General features: G+C 42.4%; 3 protein-coding genes across 3 annotated transcripts; all 3 read left to right on the plus strand.

The window, feature by feature from the left end:
• Window positions 1-1,444: 1,444 nt before the first annotated feature.
• Window positions 1,445-3,819, plus strand: LOC307140053 (zona pellucida sperm-binding protein 4-like; the record flags this gene model as incomplete). Its single annotated transcript, XM_079839296.1, has 8 exons — window positions 1,445-1,486; window positions 2,412-2,502; window positions 2,572-2,759; window positions 2,831-2,928; window positions 2,997-3,154; window positions 3,241-3,433; window positions 3,503-3,650; window positions 3,730-3,819. The coding sequence occupies 8 exons, from the start codon at window positions 1,445-1,447 to the stop codon at window positions 3,817-3,819; spliced, it is 1,008 nt and encodes a 335-aa protein (XP_079695422.1).
• A 3,516-nt stretch (window positions 3,820-7,335) lies between these two features.
• Window positions 7,336-8,865, plus strand: LOC307140054 (zona pellucida sperm-binding protein 3-like; the record flags this gene model as incomplete). The annotated part of the gene is made up of 7 exons (XM_079839297.1): window positions 7,336-7,725; window positions 7,804-7,925; window positions 8,006-8,109; window positions 8,175-8,352; window positions 8,425-8,542; window positions 8,614-8,693; window positions 8,766-8,865. The coding sequence occupies 7 exons, from the start codon at window positions 7,336-7,338 to the stop codon at window positions 8,863-8,865; spliced, it is 1,092 nt and encodes a 363-aa protein (XP_079695423.1).
• Window positions 8,866-13,451: 4,586 nt separating this feature from the next.
• LOC307140055 (zona pellucida sperm-binding protein 4-like) lies at window positions 13,452-15,826 on the plus strand (the record flags this gene model as incomplete). The annotated part of the gene is made up of 8 exons (XM_079839298.1): window positions 13,452-13,493; window positions 14,419-14,509; window positions 14,579-14,766; window positions 14,838-14,935; window positions 15,004-15,161; window positions 15,248-15,440; window positions 15,510-15,657; window positions 15,737-15,826. 8 exons carry the CDS (start codon window positions 13,452-13,454, stop codon window positions 15,824-15,826), a joined length of 1,008 nt encoding a protein of 335 aa, XP_079695424.1.
• Window positions 15,827-18,547: the final 2,721 nt, after the last annotated feature.

The following is an 18,547-nucleotide window of genomic DNA, read 5'->3' on the forward strand; positions in this document are numbered from 1 at the left end:
GGGTGCAATCTTAAGAAAATTAAAAAAATATGATGCATCAGTAGCCTACAAACATACAAAATACTCCAGAAATCATATTTATAGATACTCAAACTTTATATTCTTTTTTTGTGGGGTTTGTATAGGATAAAGCCTCCCTATAGCCTACCTACACAAGAACCTATGGAAATACTACAAATGGGTCGTACTCCAATCCACACTGGCCGAGTTTTTCGGCCCGGTAAATAAATACTCATTTGCTGCCCTCATTTTAATAAAGCTGTCATCCATAAAACTTCATCCATAAAACAAAACGAAATATTACATCAGATCACGTAACGAATAAAGCCGTGCAGTGGTAACACAGAAATAAAGACCACCGGCTTTTAAAACGTTTCGTTGGTTATTTGAGTAAAAGAAAAAACACAATACTTACATTTATAAGTGTATTCCTCGGCCGCGGGATGGGCAGAGGAATACACTGCGAAGGATCCACTTGTTCTGGTTGGTTCTATCCTTCGCGGCCGGGGAGAAGGACGGTGGGTAGGGTTGCCAGGTCTCTGCAACAAAAGTAGTCCAAAACTGCCAATGCGATTTTCTCCATCGAGCGGCCAAATTCTCCACTGGAGTTGTACGTTTGGGGGTGTTGGAGCGGCGAAATCGTACTTATGGGGTAGAAACAAACCCGCAGAAATAATTTTTCACCCGCGGAAACAACTTAAAAGTAGCCTAATTCGGCTGAAAAGACGCGGACTTGGCAACACGAACGGCAGGCTGCATTTGAAGGCCCCTTCGAATTGGGACAGCCTTCGTCGCGCTGCAGTGACGCAATCGGCCTTCAAATGCGGCCTTTGAAGGATGCAGCCCCCGAATTGGGACACAGCCTTTGTCCAGCCACAATTTAACATCTAACAAGATTAGACTGACCAAATATGATGTTGATCTGATAAAATCTCTAGGAGGAGTTTGTCAAAGTACCACGTCTGGAAATGGCAAAAACTGCAAACATTTTGCAGAGAAAATTCCAAATATCTAATTTCCTGTTGGGTTTTCAGATTTTGCTTCCAGGGACTTTTTTTAGGTATTGGACATGTGTGTACCGAATTTCATACTTGTATGTGAAACGTAGTGCGAATGACGCTTAATTGAAGTTTTGCAGGTGGCGCTATCGAGCCATTTTGCCACGCCTAACATGTAGGGTTAGGGTTAAGTTATTTCCCAACACTGCTAAGTATATATGAGTAGACTCGTCCCCTCTGTCATAATCAAGGAGTCGAGGGTCTGTCCACATAAACCTTCCTTGTCCACTTATGGAACACTTCAAACTGGCGACAGGGATTGCCCCGTGGGGAAGTGCTTAGGGAGGTTTGTGAGTGTGTTGCTAAATTTGGAACTACAGACTACTCTTACTATTTCTGCCATATAAAGATACTGTAAAAGTAGTAATGCTAGTTAATATTTCAGCATGTCTACAAGCGAAGCGGAATGCACCAAACATCTAGCCAAAGTACTTTGGGCAAGCTCTAGTAGCAGACCTGAGCATGAACCTTTTTATTTGTCTTCAATATGACACATCTGACTAATTGGAGTCAAGATACATCACATGCGTATAATTTTGAGAACCAATGAGAATTTTCTGGTAGCATAAGCTCCCATTTGGGCAAGTCTGGAGAATCATGACTGTTAATGAAGAGGGAGGGATTATCGTTAATTAGACAAAATCTGTAGAATACAAAAAGACCAAAGGGCATCATCTCAACAGTGTGACTAGCTGTTGAACGATGGCAGGAAGTTGTTGTGCTGTTCAATTGCTGGCACTTTGTGTGTGGTTTTGTGCTTTTTGTCATGCTGTTCCACAGTGGAGTAATCTGCCCCAGTATCCTCAAGCTCCGATGTTAAAGCAAACTGATCAGCGGGTTCAAAAACAAGCTAGTCACCAGTTTCCTCAGAAGGTTCAACAGCTAGCTAGTCAACAGTTTCCGCAGAAGGTTCAACAGCAAGCTAGTCAACAGTTTCCTCTGAAGGTTCAACAGCTAGCTAGTCAACGGTTTCCTCAGAAGGTTCAACAGCTAGCTAGTCAACAGTTTCCTCTGAAGGTTCAACAGCAAGCTAGTCAACAGTTTCCTCAGAAGGTTCAACAGCAAGCTAGTCAACAGTTTCCTCAGAAGGTTCAACAACAAGCTAGTCAACAGTTTCCTCAGAAGGTTCAACAGCAAGCTGTTCAACAGCAAGCTAGTCAACAGTTTCCTCAGAAGGTTCAACAACAAGCTAGTCAACAGTTTCCCCAGCAGGTTCAACAACAAGCTAGTCAACAGTTTCCTCAGCAGGTTCAACAACAAGCTAGTCAACAGTTTCCTCAGCAGTTTCAGTCTAAGCAGCCAGTGGCGCAGGCAGAGCCCCTTGACAAATGTGCTGTAGCTGATTATGAGCAGATCCAATGTGGCCCACCTGGTATCAGTGGTGCTGAGTGTGAAGCTATCAACTGCTGCTTTAACGGACAGCAGTGTTACTATGGGAGGGCAGGTAAGAGTGAGTCAATGTAAAGGTGTTCATGTTAAACCACTCCTCAGTAATAACCTGCTCTTGTGCCAGTGACTGTCCAGTGTATAAGAGATGGTCAGTTTGTGGTAGTGGTGGCTAGAGATGTTACACTACCTCGCTTGAGCCTGGATTCAGTCCATCTCCTGGGTGGAAATGACCCATCTTGCAGTCCTGTGGGATCCACACCTTCCTTTGCTATATACCAGTTCCCTGTCACTGCATGTGGCACAAGCATGATGGTGAGTAGCTGCTTGTGGTTCTGTTCTGCATGGCTTGGAATGGACTGGATGCCAACAGTTACTATTTGCAGGAGGACGGTGGATATGTGGTGTATGAAAACCGAATGACCTCCTCGTATGAAGTGGGTGTCGGACCACTTGGTTCCATCACAAGGGACAGCCATTTTGAGTAGGTATTTTTTTTAGAAAAAAATATTAATCCTTGACAAGGCTACAAGCTCACTATTTGTTGTCTAGGCTTCTCTTCCAGTGTAGGTACTCTGCTACTTCTGTGGAAGCTCTGGTTGTGGAGGTCAACACTGTTCCTGCACCTCCACCAGTAGCGGCTCCTGGACCCCTCAGGGTTGAGCTTAGACTGGCAAATGGTCAGTGTGTCACCAAAGGCTGTGCTGAAGGTAAGTGTCTGTCCAAGTATGCATGAGTATTTTCTAAAACTCCAGGTTGCGGCAGTTTCTGGTTAAACGCTGATTTTCTTTCTCAGGGGATGAGGCATACACGTCCTACTACGGTGACGCTGATTATCCGGTCACAAAAGTCCTGCGGGAGCCTGTGTATGTTGAGGTGCGCATTTTGGAGAGGACCGACCCCAACATTGTCCTAATGCTGGGACATTGCTGGGCGACATCAACCCCCAGTCCCCTCAGTCTACCCCAGTGGGACCTTCTGGTTGATGGGTGAGTAAGGCCAGTCTTTATCCATCTAGTGCGCTGTAAGGCATTTCTGACTGCCTCTTTGCCTTTCAGATGCCCTTACCAGGATGACCGTTACCTGACCACATTGGTTCCAGTGGCTGGATCTTCTGGTCTTCAGTTCCCAACCCACTACAAGCGCTTTGTTGTGAAGATGTTCACATTTGTGGACCCAGCATCACTGGCTCCTCTACAGGAAACCGTATGCTCTGCAGCTTTTCCTGAATCCTTAATATTAGGTGTTTTTCTTTCTGTGGCTTAACCCTTTCCCCCTCTGTTAGATCTTCATCCACTGTAGTACAGCAGTGTGCCATCCCTCTTCTGGCTCCTGTGAGCAAAGCTGCACTAGGAAAAGTGAGTGCTTGTTGTAAACTGACTTCAGGAACCTTGAGAATTTGTTTTTTTTAAATGCCTCACAATTCTACCATTTCTTTTCCAGGAAGAGATGCTAACGTCAAGACCATCTCTAGTGGGCAAACTGTGGTGTCTAGTGGAGAAGTTAACCTGGTCATGTGACTTTAGTAGTTTTAATAAACTTCTTAACTCAACTGTCTCTTTGGTATTGATCTTTCATGACTGTTCTCAGTTTGATTTATTGGGCTACACTACTAAACCAGAGTTCCCTTTTTTGCTTCAAGGTTATGCTTGACTTGAACTAAACAAGCCAAGTTTCTGCCCAAACCTGACCTATTTGCCAAGTTCCAGTTGCTAACCTGGGTCCCTGTTCTTAATGGTATCAAATCTGTTTTGGTCTCTACTTGTGGCTTTATGGCTGGACTAACATAACTGCTTGTATTGATATTCACGCATGCCAAGTCCCTCTGTTTTTTGGTAAGAAAGCCCCCCCGAAGTCATGCAAGTACAGCATTGCATCTGCAATGAAATCAGTCTCAACCTGCATTGTCCTTTTTAATCCCAAATTGTGACCAGCCTTTTTTCTTGTTTATTAAAAAGTAGACTGAAGCTTTAATAAAAGCTGGTTTAGTCCCTTAACTCAGTGGTTCCCAACCACGTTCCTGGAGGACCCCCAACAGTGCACATTTTGGATGTGTCCTTTGTCTGACACACCCACATCAGGTCTTGGAGTAGCTACTAATGAGCTGTTGACCTGAATCAGGTGTGTTTGATTGAGGAGACATGCAAAATGTGCACTGTTGGGGGTCCTCCAGGAACGTGGTTGGGAACCACTGCCTTAACTGGTGTATCACACCTGAGTTGCTGTCTGAGGGCCTGTTTACACAACTGGTACTAAAGCGTTTATCAGTCCAATCACAAGTGGACTATGCTAAATACAGGTGTAAATGGGTCTAAAATGGTTTAAACTTGTCCTTTTTTTTAAACTTTTAACCTTCACTCATGAAAGGGGTCTTTATAAACTGTTTCCAGAGTGTGACATTAACTGGTCTTAACCATGTCGCTTCTGTAGATTTGGATAAGCTACTTTGTTTAACTGTCTGTGCTTGTTGTTGCACCATTAAAAACAGAACGTGGAAGGCAATTTGACTAGTATCCATGCTGTCAAGGAAATGCATCCCATTTTAACTTTAAATTTAACTGGTTTGAAGAGCTAAATGTCGGTGTATTAGGTTTGTGAAATAAACATTTCCAAATGGGGTCTATGATATTTGTCCATTTTAGTGTCCCATCATTAACTTAAGTCTTAGTCCTGTTAACTCTTCTTGCTCTTTGTATCACATTTTTCCTAGAGACATTTTGGGGGAAAATTGGAGAAAACGTAGGTCTGTGGCCAGTTGCATAAACTGCTGATGTTAAAGAATAAGAAGCTGAGGGCAAGTGGACAAAAGTGAATGTCTGTTTCAATACCAGGAGGTTTCTTGTAGGTATTGGGCTGTTACATGTGTGTACCGAATTTCATACCTGTACGTGAAACGTAGCGGGAGGGGCACTTTGTTGAAATGTTGTAGGTGGCGCTATCGAGCCATTTTGCCATGTCTTCAGGCCAGGACTCTTATCAAACATCTGAAGTTTGGGGCAGATCGGACATTGTATGCCCGAGTTACAACAACTTCCTGTTTTATGGCGAACCATCGAATTTTGTGAGGCCGCCACTGACACGCCCTTCAGGGAAAACTCAAGATCTTCGCAATTTAACATCACCAAGGCCTTTAGATTAGACTGTGCAAATATGATGTTGATCTGATTAAATCTCTAGGAGTAGATCGTTAATGTACAAGGTCTGGAAATGGCAAAAATTTTGCAGAGAAAATTCAATATATCACACTTCCTGTTGGGTTTTCAGGTTTTGCCCCCCCAAGGTCTTTTTTGTAGATATTGGGCTTTTACATGTGTCTACCGAATTTCATACTCGTACGTGAAACGTAGCTCGAACGGCGCTTAATTGATTTTTTGTAGGTGGCGCTATCGGGCCATTTTGCCACGCCTAATTCTGAAACCCATATTGGATGTACATTTTCACCACTTTTGACGCGTGTGCAAAGTTTCATGAGATTTCGAGCATGTTTAGGCCCTCAAAAATGTGATTTATTTGGGAGAAGAAGAATAATAGGCTGAGCAATTCCAATAGGGTCCTCACACCATTGGTGCTCGGGCCCTAAAAATGTATTTCAAAATAATATTAGAAACAGAGATTTATTTTTGATAGAATAATGACTTTATAATGTTATTGCAGTCTTACACACATGCTGTACAGTTACTCTGAGCAGTGCATTAATTTCAGGGCACTGGGCATTGCGTCATTTAATTACTGTATTTGCATTATTGTAAAGTTAGGTTTAGGGTTGGGGTAGGTGTAAGCGTTAATCTGGTAAGTAGCACATTTATTTATTGTTATTTAGTTGTGAGATTTTGTCTCACTTACGACCGTTGCTGTACCCCTTTCAGCCACAACTCTTCTTCTCTGTTTTCAGTGTATTTCTGTGGCAGGATTACAGCGCCACATACTGACCTGGCATGTATACTACATCGTTTTGAGTCTTTTCAATGCTCTCGTGTGTACACAGATATTTCTTGAAACGAGGGGGGAAAAAAAGATCGGATAGGGAAAGCTCTGGCTTCGTGTGGACGGAGCCTTAGATAACTTAATCCAGATATTTTAATCCAATCCGCAAATTCGTTTGAAGAACCAAATTAGCCAGAGATCAGTTATCATGATTAGAAGATCTGGGATCTGTCAAATCATCTCAGATGTATTAAGAGAGGTACGAAGAATGGACCCCAGATCTGTCATTTTGATATTTAAAACAAGAAATCATTTTGGTTTAGCTACTAATAACCTGCCCTTATTTGGTACTTCATTTTATCCTTTTATTCAAAATTGCTCCATTTCAGTTCCGGCTTGTTAAGATTGCTGTCAATGTGAGGGAAGAACGTTTTCTTACACTGTAAACCTGACTATAAACATTCTCAACTTTATTATTTTGGATACTCTAGTGTACAATTCTGTCTGTGGCCATGTTTCTGAATTAATAAAAAAGGAAGACGCAAAAAAGACTTGGTTGTTTGTGTTTCAGAGAATTCTTGAAAATAAGAAATCATTTGGTTTAGCTACTAATAACCTGCCCTTATTTGATACTTCATTTGATCCTGAGTGATAAACAATCAATGACTTACACCTGTGATATATTGATTGAGTAAATTGGCAGGTGCAGAGAAAAATGATGCCTGTCATGAGAAAGGTGGAGCCATGCTGATTTACATCTGTATAAATTTGGATGGTAGCACCCGAAAGTGTTGTTGAAACAAGCTTGGCAATAATGGGGTTTTGGCAGGTTGGATTTGGATTGGTGTTTATTCTTGCTCTTGGATTTTCTGATGCACAATGGAGAGCAAGAGCAGCACATAATCGCAGTCCAAGTGAGTTTAGGCCTAGGACATTGGCTCAAGCTTCTCAACAGGCTGATTCCAGGATGTCTGTGGTTCCCAGTAAACCTGGATTTGCACCACAAACGTTTCCTGACTTTGGAAAGCCTTCTCAAGATCTTATGGGTGTTCAATCAAAAGAGCTGTTGCAGGGTCCAGTGGCAAAACTGACGTGGAGCTTTCCAAGTCTACCAGAGGAACCACAGCAACCCGACGTTCCTTTTGAGTTGCCGCATCCTGTCCCTGCCAACAGTGTAGCTGCTCAGTGTGGAGAGAGCTCGGTATATGTGGAAGTGATGAAGGACTTCTTTGGGACTGGGCACCCACTGTTGTCCTCTGCTTTTACACTGGGAGGCTGCACTGCAACTGGAGAGGATCCTTCTGCTCAAGTGCTCATCTTTGAGTCTGAACTGCATGGATGTAGCAGCACATCAATGGTGGGGTTTTATTTTGCCGTTACTCACAGGGACAGTTCAAAAACATCCATGATCGTTTTCAATTAACTTTCTTTTTAGGTGACTGAGGATGAGCTTGTCTATACCTTCAACATTATCTACACCCCACAAGAGGTTTCATATGGTGTTCCTATTGTAAGGAGCAGTATTGCGGTGATTGGTATCGAGTGTCATTATCCAAGGTAGGATCTGGATAAGATCTTCGCTGGATCTGATCCCACCATTTATGGGCATGAGATGACCGCTTGTTTAACTCCTACAGAACACATAATGTGAGCAGCGATGCCTTAATGCCCACTTGGATCCCATATGCCTCAACTAAGGTTGCAGAGGAAGTCTTTGTCTTCTCCCTCAAGCTCATGACTGGTTGGTGTATCCCAAACTGATTTGTGGCATGCTTGTGACCCTGTGCTAAGACTCTTTCTTTGCAGATGACTGGATATTTGAGCGACCTTCTAACCAGTACTTCCTGGGTGACATGATCAATCTTGAAGCATCAGTGCGTTTGTACAGCCATGTTCCCGTCCGTGTGTTTGTGGACAGCTGCGTGGCTACTGCAGTCCCTGATGTTGCTTCTGTCCCCAGATACTCCTTTATTGAGAATAATGGGTAAGAGGTGCTACCTCATGTATACCAGCTTCCAGAAGGGTTGCAGGGTTTCTAACTGGGTTCTGTTTACAGGTGTCTGGTTGATGCCAAGCTCACAGGCTCCACGTCTCACTTTATGCCTCGGACTCAAGGTGATAAGCTACGGTTTCAACTAGAGGCGTTCAGGTTCCAGCAAGCAGACAGTGGACTGGTACGTGTGTTTTAGTTGTGCAACTCTTTGTATGATATGCTACCATGGTGAACAAACAATTGTCTTTGCAGGTCTACATCACATGCATTTTGAAGGCGGCTGCAACAACCTCAAGTTCTGAGCAAAAAGCTTGTTCATTCTCTGCTAATGGGTATGTTGTCTGCTAGATGGGTGTACAGGTAAATTAGTTGTCGTCAAATTAACTGAGGGTGTTTCTTGTCAGTTGGGTGTCCGCAGATGACTCTGACCAGGTGTGTGGCTGCTGTGACACCACTTGTAGCGTCAGAAGTGGAAGTGATCGGCTGCTTACGGGTATGGATTAACTCTGATAACTGTTATTGTCATTCCTGGCTTTAGTTCTCACTAATCATTTGTTCATCAGATCTACAATGGGAAAAGGCGTCTGTCGGCCCCATCAATGTTAAGGACCATGGCCAAAAATAACTGGAAATGCCACGTGATTTAATAAAAGTGATCTTAATAGATTTGTGTATGGTCCTTACTGGCACAATACTAAACGTATCTACATGATTTGACTGTACAAATATGCACCACAAAATGCCTTTTACTACTGGCCTGTGTGGGGACTGATATTTTGTAGGGCTAAGCCTGTTACAACACTAAAGGGCATTTCAATGGCATCACATCCTTTCTGGTGCTTGGTAGATACTTTTGGGGGGTCACGCTAAGAGGCAACATCCTGCAGTCTCTCTTGAAGCCAACACTGAAGTGACTTAAACTGCAATTCATCGACTGGCTGCTAGAGACGAGCTCCAAAAGGAAGTCAAATCTGTATCTCCCCTGTGTTAAAGGCTTAGTTCACTTCAAAATTAGAACTTACCCCTTCTCATCCTAGATGTTCATGCCTTTCTTCAGTCAAAAAAAAATGAAGGTATTTGAGAGAACATTCCAGGATTTTTCTCCATATAACGGACTTCTGTGGCAACCAACAGGTAAAGGTCCAAATAATACAGTTTCAGAGGCTCTGCATGATCTCAGATAAAGAATAGGGTCTTATCTAATATAATGATTGGGCATTTTCAATGTAAAATAAAAATGTGTATACTGTACTTTTTAACTGAAATTGCTCTGGCGCGGTGTGCCACAGATTATACTGGACTTACTGTCATAGCAACAGGTCCGTAAGATCAAACCTGGGGTCCGTTCTTCCTACATCGCAACTCCGTTAGCTGGATTTGATTGTTGGTGATTTGGCATGATCTTTGATTGTTTGGTTCTTCGAAGCTCATCCTGAACTTGCTGTCATAGCAACAGGTCTGTAAGATGAAACCTGTGCGAGCGGCTTATTTCATGTAAACAGGATTAGAGTGCACCTTTTTAAGTGGCGTTGATACTTAAATTTTGTCCCAACAACTGCAACTTTATTACAAGAGTTCTTTACTGAATCAGGGGCAATAATTTAAATCACAATAATAATTAAAGCTGCAAGCAGCGATGAAAGGGCCCTCGCACATGCACCGCCAGCTGGTGGCCTCAGGAAAACGGCGAATAGTGGGCGACATGCATTTAAGCGGGTAAATATAGGAGAAATATGGCAAACTCACTTCAATGTGCCACACTTCCTTCTGCCAGAAGGTGGCGCTATGACTAACTGAATATTGGCATGTAGATGTGTTTAGGTCAGGACTCTTATCAAACAAGTGAAGTTTGGGGGAGATCGGACATTGTATGCCTGACTTACAACAGCTTCCTGTTTCATGGTGAAACATCAGACATTAGCTGTGTCCCAATTCAAGGGCTGCATCCTTTGAAGGCCGTGTCCTTTGAAGTGCGCGGCCGACGCGGCCTCCAAAGGACGCACCGAGACTCGTTTACAGTGGAAGGTATAGCGGATTGCGTCACCGCGGCGCGACGAAGGCTGTCCCAATTCGTTGGTCCTTCGAAGGATCCTTCAAAATACGGCCTGCAAATGCGTCCTTCTTTTCCCATGAAATGAAGGATAGTTGGATGGATGCTTCGCAGCCTTGCCTACCCCAGAATTCATTGCGCGCCGCGACGTCACATTTTTGAAGAGAAATTGCCAGATTACACTTTTAAATGCTAGTATTGTGTTTCAATTTACTCCAGTAATCTAATGTATCTACTGATAAAAATAAAATGTTGACTAAATATGTTACCAACATACGATTTTATATAGTTTACTACATATTTAGTGGTTTTGTTTTTAGGCAGTTGAATATAACTTTAAAGTCCATTATAAATGTTAATTTCAGTTCTCTTCAACAGCAGCTGTCAACAGTTGCTAAATATTACTAATAATGTAACGAAATGCATTTACTCTGTATTTGAGTATAATTGTGAAGGTCATCTCAGAGGCAAATATTGTGGTTTTATGAAAAACTGACTTTTTACACATGATTATTAGATTTCGTTATTAGTTATCGTTTAAAAAAGAATCTAAAAATAAAATACACTGTCTTAAATAAATATGTCTTCTAGATGAGGGATAGGCACCGTTGGTCTTGGAGGGCCGCTGTTCTGCAGTCAGAGTTCAGCTCATAGAACAGTTATGCATGTTAAAATATTTTATGGTTTGATTTGAGGATGTGAGGTAATTTAATTTATTCTTCCCTCTTTCTGAAAACATATTAGCTACATGGCAGCCGTCGAATAAATCAGCACTGCAAACCTGTTGGCAGACAGTGGAATATGCACTGATCCCAGATGATGTCCCGCTGACAGAGGCTTCACCAGGGTCTCCCAGCCCAGCTCAATAAAAGACTACATAAAAACATTTTCTTCCATCTGTTTTATGTACTGTTAATTTTAAAATGTATTTTGTTTTTTTAATCTTAAACGTAACTTATGTAAATAGTTGTAAAAAGTACTGTAAATAAAAATGTATAGAACAATTTATTGTTTCATTTACAAATTAATTGACATAAATGTACAGAATTGTTTATTTCATTTACAAATTATAACTTGCATTACAAAAATAATATGTAGAACGATAATATTTAATTTACACATTTTAATTTACAAAACCAAAATTTTAGTTCTCAACAATCTCTCAAGAAGAGAAAACAATCAGTCCATTCTCTCCCTGCTCTCCTCTGTCTGTCTCTTCATGTCCTCCCTCAGTATCTCCATCAGCTCATCCTCTCAGTCTCTCCATCAGCTCATCCTCTCGGTCTCGTTTCCTCTTGGTGGAGTTGCTCCTCATCTTGGTCATCCTCTGCTGAACTTGGCCCTGGTGTGTCCTCAGGGATGGAGGCAATGAGGACAGTGGGGTTGTCCCAACACCTCATTCATGAAGACAAACCATGGCCAAGTTTCCCAATTCCTCACCTGTCCCAGGACACTTTCAATACTAAGGCAGAGGAAATAAACATGTCACTCAATAACAAACACAACAGCACAATACATTTCAGTAAAGATGTGTCTGTTAACTTGCATACTTTGTTTGTTTTTAAGTTGTAATTTTTTTTTTAACCTGCAAGGCAGGGGTGCAATCTTAAGAAAATTAAAAAAATATGATGCATCAGTAGCCTACAAACATACAAAATACTCCAGAAATCATATTTATAGATACTCAAACTTTATATTCTTTTTTTGTGGGGTTTGTATAGGATAAAGCCTCCCTATAGCCTACCTACACAAGAACCTATGGAAATACTACAAATGGGTCGTACTCCAATCCACACTGGCCGAGTTTTTCGGCCCGGTAAATAAATACTCATTTGCTGCCCTCATTTTAATAAAGCTGTCATCCATAAAACTTCATCCATAAAACAAAACGAAATATTACATCAGATCACGTAACGAATAAAGCCGTGCAGTGGTAACACAGAAATAAAGACCACCGGCTTTTAAAACGTTTCGTTGGTTATTTGAGTAAATGAAAAAACACAATACTTACATTTATAAGTGTATTCCTCGGCCGCGGGATGGGCAGAGGAATACACTGCGAAGGATCCACTTGTTCTGGTTGGTTCTATCCTTCGCGGCCGGGGAGAAGGACGGTGGGTAGGGTTGCCAGGTCTCTGCAACAAAAGTAGTCCAAAACTGCCAATGCGATTTTCTCCATCGAGCGGCCAAATTCTCCACTGGAGTTGTACGTTTGGGGGTGTTGGAGCGGCGAAATCGTACTTATGGGGTAGAAACAAACCCGCAGAAATAATTTTTCACCCGCGGAAACAACTTAAAAGTAGCCTAATTCGGCTGAAAAGACGCGGACTTGGCAACACGAACGGCAGGCTGCATTTGAAGGCCCCTTCGAATTGGGACAGCCTTCGTCGCGCTGCAGTGACGCAATCGGCCTTCAAATGCGGCCTTTGAAGGATGCAGCCCCCGAATTGGGACACAGCCTTTGTCCAGCCACAATTTAACATCTAACAAGATTAGACTGACCAAATATGATGTTGATCTGATAAAATCTCTAGGAGGAGTTTGTCAAAGTACCACGTCTGGAAATGGCAAAAACTGCAAACATTTTGCAGAGAAAATTCCAAATATCTAATTTCCTGTTGGGTTTTCAGATTTTGCTTCCAGGGACTTTTTTTAGGTATTGGACATGTGTGTACCGAATTTCATACTTGTATGTGAAACGTAGTGCGAATGACGCTTAATTGAAGTTTTGCAGGTGGCGCTATCGAGCCATTTTGCCACGCCTAACATGTAGGGTTAGGGTTAAGTTATTTCCCAACACTGCTAAGTATATATGAGTAGACTCGTCCCCTCTGTCATAATCAAGGAGTCGAGGGTCTGTCCACATAAACCTTCCTTGTCCACTTATGGAACACTTCAAACTGGCGACAGGGATTGCCCCGTGGGGAAGTGCTTAGGGAGGTTTGTGAGTGTGTTGCTAAATTTGGAACTACAGACTACTCTTACTATTTCTGCCATATAAAGATACTGTAAAAGTAGTAATGCTAGTTAATATTTCAGCATGTCTACAAGCGAAGCGGAATGCACCAAACATCTAGCCAAAGTACTTTGGGCAAGCTCTAGTAGCAGACCTGAGTATGAACCTTTTTATTTGTCTTCAATATGACACATCTGACTAATTGGAGTCAAGATACATCACATGCGTATAATTTTGAGAACCAATGAGAATTTTCTGGTAGCATAAGCTCCCATTTGGGCAAGTCTGGAGAATCATGACTGTTAATGAAGAGGGAGGGATTATCGTTAATTAGACAAAATCTGTAGAATACAAAAAGACCAAAGGGCATCATCTCAACAGTGTGACTAGCTGTTGAACGATGGCAGGAAGTTGTTGTGCTGTTCAATTGCTGGCACTTTGTGTGTGGTTTTGTGCTTTTTGTCATGCTGTTCCACAGTGGAGTAATCTGCCCCAGTATCCTCAAGCTCCGATGTTAAAGCAAACTGATCAGCGGGTTCAAAAACAAGCTAGTCACCAGTTTCCTCAGAAGGTTCAACAGCTAGCTAGTCAACAGTTTCCTCAGAAGGTTCAACAGCAAGCTAGTCAACAGTTTCCTCTGAAGGTTCAGCAGCTAGCTAGTCAACGGTTTCCTCAGAAGGTTCAACAGCTAGCTAGTCAACAGTTTCCTCTGAAGGTTCAACAGCAAGCTAGTCAACAGTTTCCTCAGAAGGTTCAACAGCAAGCTAGTCAACAGTTTCCTCAGAAGGTTCAACAACAAGCTAGTCAACAGTTTCCTCAGAAGGTTCAACAGCAAGCTGTTCAACAGCAAGCTAGTCAACAGTTTCCTCAGAAGGTTCAACAACAAGCTAGTCAACAGTTTCCCCAGCAGGTTCAACAACAAGCTAGTCAACAGTTTCCTCAGCAGGTTCAACAACAAGCTAGTCAACAGTTTCCTCAGCAGTTTCAGTCTAAGCAGCCAGTGGCGCAGGCAGAGCCCCTTGACAAATGTGCTGTAGCTGATTATGAGCAGATCCAATGTGGCCCACCTGGTATCAGTGGTGCTGAGTGTGAAGCTATCAACTGCTGCTTTAACGGACAGCAGTGTTACTATGGGAGGGCAGGTAAGAGTGAGTCAATGTAAAGGTGTTCATGTTAAACCACTCCTCAGTAATAACCTGCTCTTGTGCCAGTGACTGTCCAGTGTATAAGAGATGGTCAGTTTGTGGTAGTGGTGGCTAGAGATGTTACACTACCTCGCTTGAGCCTGGATTCAGTCCATCTCCTGGGTGGAAATGACCCATCTTGCAGTCCTGTGGGATCCACACCTTCCTTTGCTATATACCAGTTCCCTGTCACTGCATGTGGCACAAGCATGATGGTGAGTAGCTGCTTGTGGTTCTGTTCTGCATGGCTTGGAATGGACTGGATGCCAACAGTTACTATTTGCAGGAGGACGGTGGATATGTGGTGTATGAAAACCGAATGACCTCCTCGTATGAAGTGGGTGTCGGACCACTTGGTTCCATCACAAGGGACAGCCATTTTGAGTAGGTATTTTTTTTAGAAAAAAATATTAATCCTTGACAAGGCTACAAGCTCACTATTTGTTGTCTAGGCTTCTCTTCCAGTGTAGGTACTCTGCTACTTCTGTGGAAGCTCTGGTTGTGGAGGTCAACACTGTTCCTGCACCTCCACCAGTAGCGGCTCCTGGACCCCTCAGGGTTGAGCTTAGACTGGCAAATGGTCAGTGTGTCACCAAAGGCTGTGCTGAAGGTAAGTGTCTGTCCAAGTATGCATGAGTATTTTCTAAAACTCCAGGTTGCGGCAGTTTCTGGTTAAACGCTGATTTTCTTTCTCCGGGGATGAGGCATACACGTCCTACTACGGTGACGCTGATTATCCGGTCACAAAAGTCCTGCGGGAGCCTGTGTATGTTGAGGTGCGCATTTTGGAGAGGACCGACCCCAACATTGTCCTAATGCTGGGACATTGCTGGGCGACATCAACCCCCAGTCCCCTCAGTCTACCCCAGTGGGACCTTCTGGTTGATGGGTGAGTAAGGCCAGTCTTTATCCATCTAGTGCGCTGTAAGGCATTTCTGACTGCCTCTTTGCCTTTCAGATGCCCTTACCAGGATGACCGTTACCTGACCACATTGGTTCCAGTGGCTGGATCTTCTGGTCTTCAGTTCCCAACCCACTACAAGCGCTTTGTTGTGAAGATGTTCACATTTGTGGACCCAGCATCACTGGCTCCTCTACAGGAAACCGTATGCTCTGCAGCTTTTCCTGAATCCTTAATATTAGGTGTTTTTCTTTCTGTGGCTTAACCCTTTCCCCCTCTGTTAGATCTTCATCCACTGTAGTACAGCAGTGTGCCATCCCTCTTCTGGCTCCTGTGAGCAAAGCTGCACTAGGAAAAGTGAGTGCTTGTTGTAAACTGACTTCAGGAACCTTGAGAATTTGTTTTTTTTAAATGCCTCACAATTCTACCATTTCTTTTCCAGGAAGAGATGCTAACGTCAAGACCATCTCTAGTGGGCAAACTGTGGTGTCTAGTGGAGAAGTTAACCTGGTCATGTGACTTTAGTAGTTTTAATAAACTTCTTAACTCAACTGTCTCTTTGGTATTGATCTTTCATGACTGTTCTCAGTTTGATTTATTGGGCTACACTACTAAACCAGAGTTCCCTTTTTTGCTTCAAGGTTATGCTTGACTTGAACTAAACAAGCCAAGTTTCTGCCCAAACCTGACCTATTTGCCAAGTTCCAGTTGCTAACCTGGGTCCCTGTTCTTAATGGTATCAAATCTGTTTTGGTCTCTACTTGTGGCTTTATGGCTGGACTAACATAACTGCTTGTATTGATATTCACGCATGCCAAGTCCCTCTGTTTTTTGGTAAGAAAGCCCCCCCGAAGTCATGCAAGTACAGCATTGCATCTGCAATGAAATCAGTCTCAACCTGCATTGTCCTTTTTAATCCCAAATTGTGACCAGCCTTTTTTCTTGTTTATTAAAAAGTAGACTGAAGCTTTAATAAAAGCTGGTTTAGTCCCTTAACTGGTGTATCACACCTGAGTTGCTGTCTGAGGGCCTGTTTACACAACTGGTACTAAAGCGTTTATCAGTCCAATCACAAGTGGACTATGCTAAATACAGGTGTAAATGGGTCTAAAATGGTTTAAACTTGTCCTTTTTTTTTTTTTTTTTAACTTTTAACCTTCACTCATGAAAGGGGTCTTTATAAACTTTCCAGAGTGTGACATTAACTGGTCTTAACCATGTCGCTTCTGTAGATTTGGATAAGCTACTTTGTTTAACTGTCTGTGCTTGTTGTTGCACCATTAAAAACAGAACGTGGAAGGCAATTTGACTAGTATCCATGCTGTCAAGGAAATGCATCCCATTTTAAATTTAACTGGTTTGAAGAGCTAAATGTCGGTGTATTAGGTTTGTGAAATAAACATTTCCAAATGGGGTCTATGATATTTGTCCATTTTAGTGTCCCATCATTAACTTAAGTCTTAGTCTTGTTAACTCTTCTTGCTCTTTGTATCACATTTTTCCTAGAGACATTTTGGGGGAAAATTGGAGAAAACGTAGGTCTGTGGCCAGTTGCATAAACTGCTGATGTTAAAGAATAAGAAGCTGAGGGCAAGTGGACAAAAGTGAATGTCTGTTTCAATACCAGGAGGTTTCTTGTAGGTATTGGGCTGTTACATGTGTGTACCGAATTTCATACCTGTACGTGAAACGTAGCGGGAGGGGCACTTTGTTGAAATGTTGTAGGTGGCGCTATCGAGCCATTTTGCCATGTCTTCAGGCCAGGACTCTTATCAAACATCTGAAGTTTGGGGCAGATCGGACATTGTATGCCCGAGTTACAACAACTTCCTGTTTTATGGCGAACCATCGAATTTTGTGAGGCCGCCACTGACACGCCCTTCAGGGAAAACTCAAGATCTTCGCAATTTAACATCACCAAGGCCTTTAGATTAGACTGTGCAAATATGATGTTGATCTGATTAAATCTCTAGGAGTAGATCGTTAATGTACAAGGTCTGGAAATGGCAAAAATTTTGCAGAGAAAATTCAATATATCACACTTCCTGTTGGGTTTTCAGGTTTTGCCCCCCCAAGGTCTTTTTTGTAGGTATTGGGCTTTTACATGTGTCTACCGAATTTCATACTCGTACGTGAAACGTAGCTCGAACGGCGCTTAATTGATTTTTTGTAGGTGGCGCTATCGGGCCATTTTGCCACGCCTAATTCTGAAACCCATATTGGATGTACATTTTCACCACTTTTGACGCGTGTGCAAAGTTTCATGAGATTTCGAGCATGTTTAGGCCCTCAAAAATGTGATTTATTTGGGAGAAGAAGAATAATAGGCTGAGCAATTCCAATAGGGTCCTCACACCATTGGTGCTCGGGCCCTAAAAATGTATTTCAAAATAATATTAGAAACAGAGATTTATTTTTGATAGAATAATGACTTTATAATGTTATTGCAGTCTTACACACATGCTGTACAGTTACTCTGAGCAGTGCATTAATTTCAGGGCACTGGGCATTGCGTCATTTAATTACTGTATTTGCATTATTGTAAAGTTAGGTTTAGGGTTGGGGTAGGTGTAAGCGTTAATCTGGTAAGTAGCACATTTATTTATTGTTATTTAGTTGTGAGATTTTGTCTCACTTACGACCGTTGCTGTACCCCTTTCAGCCACAACTCTTCTTCTCTGTTTTCAGTGTATTTCTGTGGCAGGATTACAGCGCCACATACTGACCTGGCATGTATACTACATCGTTTTGAGTCTTTTCAATGCTCTCGTGTGTACACAGATATTTCTTGAAACGAGGGGGGAAAAAAAGATCGGATAGGGAAAGCTCTGGCTTCGTGTGGACGGAGCCTTAGATAACTTAATCCAGATATTTGAATCCAATCCGCAAATTCGTTTGAAGAACCAAATTAGCCAGAGATCAGTTATCATGATTAGAAGATCTGGGATCTGTCAAATCATCTCAGATGTATTAAGAGAGGTACGAAGAATGGACCCCAGATCTGTCATTTTGATATTTAAAACAAGAAATCATTTTGGTTTAGCTACTAATAACCTGCCCTTATTTGGTACTTCATTTTATCCTTTTATTCAAAA

This window comes from Gobio gobio (genome assembly GCF_949357685.1).
Source record: "Gobio gobio genome assembly, chromosome: 16".
Lineage (NCBI taxonomy): Eukaryota > Metazoa > Chordata > Actinopteri > Cypriniformes > Gobionidae > Gobio > Gobio gobio.